Here is an 8,505-nt window from a genome sequence, read left to right as displayed (position 1 = left end):
CAGCTGATGGGGAAGGGGTGCCGGCCTCCAGCCCCAGGCCAAGGCTCCGTCCTTGAGGGTCCACAGCCTCAGGCAGGGGAGAGGGTGGAAGGTGGGGGGGTGGGGTGGGGCTGTGCTGGAGGGGACCAGCAGAGCCCAGCACTTGGGTGGATAGGAAGGACACAGTGCTCCTCGGTCCTCCCAGGCCTCAGTTTCCCCATCTGACCACACATGGGTAACAATGCCCCTTCCCCAAGAAAGCATAAGGTGGGGGAGACACAGCCTCAGCCAGGCAGCAAAGGAGGTGGGAGGTAGGGATAGCACGCACAGGCCCCTCCAGTGGCAGCTGTCTGCCTCCAGGCCCCGTCCCTCCCAGCAGCTGCCGGACCTGGTGGTGCCTGCAGAGCCTCCTCCTCAACTACTGCGTCTTCAGCCCCCATATGCAGGCTAGGACGCGGCCTGCTGAGCCCCGGGACAGCCTTAGCTGTGTCCCCGGCTGGATGAGAGCCCAGAGCAGTGGGCAGGTCGGTAGTAGGTTCCCTGGATGCTGAAGTAAGGACAGGGCTGGGGCCGGAGCCGCCCTCCCTGGAAACACGCACACGCATGCATGCAGTGTACATGTGTGCACACCCATCCACTCAGGTTTCAGGAATCACCCTTGGGCAGCCCCCGTGGGGGAGGGGGCCACTCTCAGTTCCTAGCCCCGGGGAACCCCTGCCACGTCCCACACACACACAGGAAGGTGTGTCAACTCTGCGGTGAGCCAGCGTCACTGCTCAAAGAGGAATTTGGCTTATCAGCCTTGCCAAGTGAAACTGGGGAGGGGCCTGGGGCCAGCACAACCTACCCCTGCTCCCTTCTGGGGGCACATAGAGTTCCTGAAGGAACCAGGAGGCCCTGAGACCCCAAGCAGCGCTGGCGGGAGGAATGGAGATGGGCCCCAGGCGACTGGAGCTGAACAGGGTAGCCCCAGATGTCCACCTGGTCTCTCACCACTTCCCGTAGGCTACAGCTCCTTTCATAGAAACGGGCTCAGGGGCCAGTCAGGAACCCCCAGACCAGCTTAGACTCACCACGGGGGAGGGCAGAGCTCGGCGGACTCGGGGTCCTGGCAGACGCCGCGGCAGCACCACCTCGTACCGCTCCACGCGGGCCCAGGGCCGGCTGGGGACCATCGCTGCGGGAGGGAGTGTCAGCAGGCAAGCGAGCCGGGGGGAAAGGGGTTTCCTTCCCAGCGTCCTGGTACCTCAGATTCTGCCCCTTCCTGGTCTGGACCCTCCCCTGGGGAAATCGCCAGATAGCTCAGAAACACTCAAGTGAGGGCTCTGTGCCCAAAAGACTCCAGGAGTCCCCCAGGCAGGGCCGGTGGGCCCGTGTCCTGCAGCACCCACACACAGTGCTCAGAGACCCTGCGGTGCCAGCGACTCCACAGGCCTCCAGGCTGTCTCAGATGGAGGAGGACCCCGGCGGCCGACCCTTTCCATCTCCTCCTCCGTTCATCTGATCATCAGGTTGTACCTAACTGGGGAGCAGAAAGGGCCTCCCGGAGGCTGCTCACCTCCCAAGTACTGGAAACTCCCTGGTTTCCAAGAGCAGAGGGCAGGGACCCAGCATGCAATGGGCAGAGTTTTGGAGACCACCAACCCCAGGACCCTTTTCTCCCGTTAAAAACAATAAGGGACGTGTCTCCATGACTGCATCTCCAACCTGGAGAGGCGGCAGGGGAGCAGCCGGCCCCCATCTGCCCAGGAAACTGGCGGAAAAGCATCCCGGTCTCCAGCCTGAAGCTCCGTCACACACCCCAGCCCAACTCACTCCAGAGGCAGGGGCGGGATCCAGGGTCAGCAGCCTCGTGACCTCCCCCAGGCAGGAGATGGGTCCCCTCAGGCCCACACCCTTGCACTCCAGGCCCCAGCTCCTCTGCCCTCCCTTCCCTCCCTGGCCAAATAGTGGGGGTGGGTAGCCCCACAGGCGAATCCCAGGAACCCAGGGCGCCTCCGGCAGCAGGTGAAGCCGTCCTGCTTGGCCTGGCCCCGACCCCACTAACAAGCTCAGAGGCGGGACTTCCCTCTCACACTTCACCTTTGAAGGAGGTTCATCTCCGACCTCTCCGGCCTCCCCGGCCCAGGTGCATCCACCCAGAGACCACTGGGCACCCGACGCCTGGCTCCCAGGAACCAGCCCGAAGCGGGGCCAGGGTGCCTGGTGCGAGCAGGCCAGGGGTTCGGGGCCCGCGTCGCCTCCTGCGGGAAGAACCACCCTGCCCCGCGCCGCGCCCGGGACGGCTTCCTGGAACCACTCACCTGGCAGCGCCATCGCGCACAGCAGCCAGAGCCCGAGGTCGCGCATGGCCGGGTCGGGGCGCGGAGGCGGAGGTGAGAGCCCCGCGGGACACGGTCCGGTTCCTGCGCTCCTGGCCCGAGGCTCCTTTCCGCGCGCCCCGCCCCGGCGCCCGCAGCCAATGGGCCCCTCGGCCGGCGGGAGGGGCGGGGCGGGCGGCACCTGGGGCGGGGTCCGCTTCCCCTCCCCAACAATCCAACAACCTCCCTTGCACAGGTGAAGAAACTGAGGCACAGCCTGTCCCAGGTCCGGCCAGCACCCCGAGAGGCGGCCTGAGAGGCGGACCCGGCGGCTGGAAGGAGGTGGTGCCAGAGAGATCCTGGAGGGGAAGGGACCTGTGAGGGCTGCCTGGCGGTTTCAGGAGAGGGGGGCTCTGACTTCCTGGGGAACAGAAAGCCCCAGGCAGGGGCAACTCATGGCTTTGTGTGCATAGGGTCAGCCCTGTGGGAAGCTCTGCTCCCCGCAAGCCTGCACCCCCTCCACCAGGCTGAGGCCTCACTGGAGTGGGTGGGACAGGCACGGGCTGGAGTGGGATAGGCGTGGACCCGACGGGCCCCCAGGTGTCCAAGTGCAGAAGGGGAGCCCCAGGTGGGGGTCCCAGCCCAGGTGATGTCAGGTGCAGGGGCCGTCCCCAGCCTAAGATCCCCAGACAGCAGCTGATGCTGGCCGACATGGACCAAAGCCCGCAGCAGCCCACCGCGGTCTAGATCCCGCTTCAGGCCTGTGGCCAAGCATGCTTGCCCTTGGTAGCCACATTCCCCATGGTGGGCTCAGCTTCAGGCTGAGTGCAGGTTCAGGCTGACACCATGGTTCCCCAGACCGTCCACCCCGGACCCCTCCCTGGGACTTTCACAGCCAGGCCTCTCTCCTTGGGTGGGAAGAGTGGTAGTGGCAGGAATGGCAGCTCGGCCGACCACACGGGGCGCTGCTTGACTGATCATATTGGGGGAGAGCCTCAGGGCCTCCCTGGGGAGAGGCAGGGCAGGGCCAGCAAGGGGCTGGGAGGGAGTCCTGCCTGGAGAGAGGGCCCCAGGGCAGGACGAGTCAGGGACCTGCATGGACCTAGGGCAGAGGACAGAGGTCAAGGGGCAGTGGCAAGAGGCCGGGGCCTTGGACGTTATCCTGGGAAGACAGGGAACCCTGAGGATCTAAGCTGGCCTGAGTGATGCTGTCACATTTTGTCTCAAAGCCATTCCTACCCCAGTGTGAATGGCATGAAAAGCAAGAAAGCAGTGGCTGGCACTGGGCTGCAGGTGACTTCTGCGGCCTGGGGGTGTGTCTGCTTGCCTGTGTGGCACAAGACGAGGCCCCCAGGCTGCCGAGAATGTCATGAGGCTCCCAGGTAGGGCTGGGGATGCTGGCCTGTGCCTGAGCCCATGCAGGCGACCCTGTATTATAGAACAATGCCCAGCCAGCAATCACACTTCCCTTCCTTGACCCCGTGGTACAAGTCACTCAACAGCAAAAGTGCAAAGGCGGCACGCTGGTCACATCGGAGGCACAGCAAGGCCCCTGCCGATGCTGAGCTCCCAGGGATTTCTTCTTAAAAACAGCTCCGGCCAGAATGGGCTCCTCCCACGCGGAGGAAGTCCCACCCAATCCCACAGAACATAGCTCACTCATCTCCAGCAGGCGCTGGGGGGTCTGGGAGCCTGAACTCCACAGCCCTGGAGGTTTCCCTCCTCTCACCACCTGCAAACCCCACTTCTCAAGGCCCAGGGTTTCCCAGAGCTCAGGAGACAAGACCAGGGGTTTCTGGGCCTTGCGGCCAGGCAGGAAAGCTAGCAGGATCCTCTGTTCACGGGCCCAGCATTTGCCCAACACTAAGACTGTGACAACTCAGGTTGCTGATAAATGTGTTTACTCACAGGCCAGACCTGCACAGGCTGCAGACGAGAGGAAGCAGTTTGTGGCTACAGAGTTGGACACCCCCACACTCCCGCTCTGTGGTGTTCTCAGTGAGGCCACCCCGAGCAAGAGCTGCCCACACCCTTGTTCCCCACAGGAAACTCTTCTAGCTATCGTTCCTCCCAACCTCGCCTCCAGGGCCCTTCCTCGCTGCCCAAGGGGGCCGAGGTGCTGAGAGATGAATGGTGACAATACACATGCAGGTCGGCAGGAAGGGGCAGCTTAGCCAGAATGTAGCCAGAGCAGACCAACCTGGCCAGGGCAGCCCTGAGGCTCCCAGGGCCCTGTGACACCGGGGATGGCTGTGCTGCCCACTGTAGCCCTGGAGAAGGTGGGAAGACAGAGGGCAGACGATTGCCCGAGGGAGACTGGGTAGGGTGTCAATCTGCTGAGTAACTTCTACGTGACAAGGCGGCACAGGATAGGGTGGGGCAGCGGTATCAGCCAGCAGCAGAGCCTGCCCCATGGCCACTCTTCAGTTGGTACGTCCCATGGAGGGGGAGGTGTGGCGCCCAGGTGCCTGAGGGCCCTGTCTGTGGCCTCCTGCCCCAGACCAGTTGGAGCAGCAGCAGGAGGAGGGGCATGGAGGTGAGTGAGTCCTCAGCAGAAGGAACGGGGCTGCCTCTGGGGCTGAAGCAAACCCAACGCCTGGTGGGTTTCGGGGATTCCCTGGCCATTTCCAGAGGCTCTTCCCGGTTCCGACCGACCTCAGGGAGCCCGGCCCCAGCTCTCCTGGAAGGATGTGGACACCAGGCCTGGATCTCACCCCGCGTGCATCTTTGCTTGCTTCTTGCTTAAACACCATGTATTTCCACTTTGAGACCAAAACACCCAAAAGGTGATAGTGTAATTTTAAAAGCAAACAGACTAGCAAATCCAGGTAGACACCCACCCTGTCTGGGCAGCTTCTATAAAATGAAACCCAACGCCTTGAGAAACAAAATGAGGTAAGTCCATCATTCCTGCTTTATATTTAAACTGCAAAGACAGAGAACACGGAGCATTCTGATTTGAAAATTCTGGACCCATTTGCACCAGTTGCTGCTGACCCCACACCCTTCCTTCCTGTCGCAGCCAAGGCTCACTGTGCAGTGACTGCGACCCTGGGTGCAGGAGCCGGGGGCCCTCGCGGGACAGCCACTTGGGGGGCAGCCTTCTGGCTCCTCTCTGCAGACAGGCGCTCCAAGCGCTCCGTGTAGAAGCCGTTGAAGTCAAGCCTGTGAGGAAGGACAATGAAGCTGGGGCGCACACCCCTTCTGTGGGTGCATGCTGGGCAGCCCTGCTCCTACCACGGGGAAGTGTTCAGCTACAGAGACCATAGGAGGCCCCGCAGGGGTGAGGGTGAGGCACCTAACTAATGTTTCCACAGAAAGGTCTTCAGTCCTGTGTAGTCCTGGTCAAAGGCACAAACACAGGTTTCTTCTCTCCTGGCCCCAGAAAGTTGGGGCTCCCGTCACCTCAGCAGGGCCTGGCAATGGGGCCTGTGTCAGGGGCTTGGAGAACCAAGCAGCAGTTCTCAAGGCAGGGTGGCCTCAGAAACCCCTGCTCAGGAAATCAGGACGTTTGTTGGGAGCACAGGGTACAGTGTGGTCCAAAAGCACAAATAGGCACTTTCCCAAGGACAGCCCCCACCCAAGGACAGCACCCTCAAGGATAGCACCCTCCAACTCCCGGTCAGCACCTCTTCCGGGCTGGCAGCTTGGCCACCTTTCCCCTCCCTGCCCCCGAGGGCTGGGCCCCTTTCCCCAGGCTAGGTGTTCAGTGCAGCATGAGGGAAGCTGACCCAGGCCTGACCAGCCCCACAGGACACACACAGCTGCAGGGTGCCAACGGGGCAGCCCAGCTGCACAGAATGTCACACCCCAGGGAGAGCCGGGCTAGTCTGACTTCAGGGAGTGGCACATGACCAGCACTAGCACCAGGACACAGACCTGCCCCACCTTCTGAAGGAGGCTACACCAGGTGGACCAGGGGAGGGCGCAGGGGAGATGGAGCCTGGATGCAGGGGCACGTGCTGAGCTGGTGCAGGTGCTGGGCTGGGGCAAGTGTTGGGGTCGGGGAGGCGCTGGGCCGAGGCAGGCACTGGACTGGAGCAGGCTCTGGGCCGGGGCAGGCGCCCACCCACCTGGAGATGACGCTGGCCATGCCGTGCTCACAGTCACTGGTGCTGTAGATGCTCAACCGAGCCAGGAGGTCCAGCAGGTGGGCTGAGAAGTTCTTGTCAAACTTGTTGATGGTGGCCTCGAAGCCGGACACCAGCTGCGCAGTGTCTGCATGCTCGGCCAGGTGCTGGAAAGAAAGCCAGGGCACGTGAGCCATGCCCACCCCCACCGCGGGCCTTCCTGGCTCCATGCTGTTCCCAGCAGGCCGATGTCCTTTCCCTTCCTCTTTTCTTAAATAGAAAACATGGCTTCCACAATGTTTTCAGGGGATTCAAGGTAAAAAGGAGATCAAAAAACGTTCCTGAAAACCCGGCACTCAGAGAAACACTCCAGGCCTCGCGGGATGAGGTGGTCAAGGATCAGACCACACAAGGCTGTGACTCGAGCTCTCCTTTGGGGTCAGATCCACAAGCAAAGCACAAGCTTTCCCAGCAGCTTCTCAGCAAGGTCGGGGCGCCTCTCAGTGTCCCTCACTTCCGGCCCCCACACCCAACTCCTCTCTGCAGCTCCACTCCAGCGTGTGAACACAGGACTACCCACCCCCCCATGCCACTCCAGAGCCGGTGCCACAGGGCCATGCCTCCGAGGACATGCGGCCTGTCTGTGCCTGCTGAGAGCCTGACGGTTCTAACTCAGGATCAGTGCTCAGCAGGGACAGCAGCTGTGGCCCCTGTCCTCACCAGGGTGCCCTGCACAGTGCTTGCTCTGAAGATCTGTGGGGGCGCCCTCGAGTCCGACTGGCTGAAATGGGAACCAGCGAGCTGAGAAGGCTGTGAGAGGCTCTTGTGCTTGTGCTTGGAAGCAAATTTTAAGTCTTTTCTTCAATCCAAGGGGAGATGGAAAAAAAGGGGGCGAGGTTTGTTCTCTCTGTGTCAGGATGCTCAGGCTGCTGCCCCAGGCGGGAGGAAGCGTCTCTCTCTGGCCAACCCTGGAGGCCACGCACCTTCCTGGTGAGCTCCTTCCGGGCCCGCTCCTCGGCCCCTGTGGGCAGCCCCGGGACGGTGCCTTGCTCCAGCATCTGCCCGCCCAGCTCGCTGTCTAATTTCATGCTCTGTGTAAATTTCTAGGGGGTGGAGAGTCGCAAGGAAATGCTTCTGTTAGTTACAACCACAACGCTTTGCAGAAAAAACAAGTCCTGCAGGTACATCACCCGCCGCATCTCTGTTGTAGCCTGCGGCTGTAGGAACACACAAGCATCCCCGCAGCTACAGGAACACACGAGCGTCCCCGCGGCTGCAGGGGCAATGACTTCAGCTGTGCTGACAGAATTCCACGGTCTGCTCCCGCGTCTGCCTTCACAGATACCAACTAATGTTCCTAAGAGCAGTGTTTCTTGTTTCCCTATTTGGGACCCCGAGATGGCTCTCACATGTCAGCAATAGCTCACAGCGCCCATGCCCTCCTCCGGACCCTCCCCGTGGCACTGCCTGGACAGCCCGATCCCCAGACCCCTGGAGCCCTAGCGTGGCCCCAGGCGCCCCTTCTGCCGCTAGACGCTCAGGTTCTGCACCATCGCCACTGGGCAGCTGCTTGTGACTAGTGCCCGCAGGTCCTTAACGGAACCAAATAACTCAAGTGCTGAGGAAAAGAGCGCACAAGGGCCATGAACAAAGGCCCCAGACAGAGACCAGCACCACGGAGGCTGAGGGATGGTTTGGAGGAACACAGCCCTGCTCACGCTGCCAGGGCAGGGGCTCCAGGAGGGAACCACCCGGCCAGGAAGACCAGGAGTTCTGGAAACACTCAGATCCCAGCGTCTCCTCCACCCACACAAGAGCAGGAAAAGGTGAGCAGGCTGCGTGCGGCCGTGGTCGGGATACGGTCTGCCCACCCAACGGTGCCGCCCGTGCCCACGCACCTGCATGCAGTTGGTGAACATGACGCACACAGACATGAGCTTGGAAAAGACCTTCAGCAGCTCGGGGTTAGTGAGCATGCAGTCCTTCAGGCAGGTGTCCAGGAAGCCCGTGTGGTGGCCAAGGACGTCATCAATGTTGGAGGCCTTTGGGGAACAGACCAAGCCCCTTCTCAGCAAGACTTGGCCGACAGACGGGCTTCGTGTGCGCACGTGCTCAGTTCGGGCTTTGCGCATTCCTGTTTACGCATTTCCACCTCT

At 62.0% G+C, this 8,505-nt stretch overlaps 2 protein-coding genes across 11 annotated transcripts in view; both read right to left on the bottom strand.

Annotated features, from left to right (window-relative positions):
* Positions 1-4,693, bottom strand: part of LOC108543361 (disintegrin and metalloproteinase domain-containing protein 8-like) — an 8,678-nt gene extending 3,985 nt beyond the window's left edge. The window contains exons 1-4 of the mRNA XM_017893793.1: positions 4,631-4,693; positions 4,480-4,549; positions 2,283-2,700; positions 1,053-1,156 (exon numbers count right to left, since the gene is read on the bottom strand). Coding sequence (XP_017749282.1) covers positions 1,053-1,156; positions 2,283-2,700; positions 4,480-4,549; positions 4,631-4,693 — 655 coding nt within the window. The remainder of the gene's footprint in view (positions 1-1,052; positions 1,157-2,282; positions 2,701-4,479; positions 4,550-4,630) is intronic.
* Positions 4,694-5,170: 477 nt separating this feature from the next.
* The window catches only part of TUBGCP2 (tubulin gamma complex component 2), a 29,259-nt gene continuing 25,924 nt past the window's right edge, over positions 5,171-8,505 (bottom strand). For 9 of the 10 annotated variants that reach the window (XM_017893817.1, XM_017893819.1, XM_017893820.1 and 6 more), the window contains 4 exons: positions 8,248-8,391; positions 7,333-7,452; positions 6,353-6,516; positions 5,171-5,444 (listed from right to left, as the gene is read on the bottom strand). In XM_017893817.1, coding sequence (XP_017749306.1) covers positions 5,309-5,444; positions 6,353-6,516; positions 7,333-7,452; positions 8,248-8,391 — 564 coding nt within the window. In that variant the 3' untranslated portion in view covers positions 5,171-5,308. The remainder of the gene's footprint in view (positions 5,445-6,352; positions 6,517-7,332; positions 7,453-8,247; positions 8,392-8,505) is intronic. The other variant, XM_017893826.1, reaches the window with a different exon arrangement.

The sequence above is a fragment of the Rhinopithecus bieti genome, unplaced genomic scaffold, assembly GCF_001698545.2.
Source record: "Rhinopithecus bieti isolate Rb0 unplaced genomic scaffold, ASM169854v2 scaffold_24263, whole genome shotgun sequence".
NCBI lineage: Eukaryota > Metazoa > Chordata > Mammalia > Primates > Cercopithecidae > Rhinopithecus > Rhinopithecus bieti.
The sequence above is the reverse complement of the archived record's forward strand: the minus strand, read 5'-3'. Positions and strand labels throughout refer to the sequence as shown.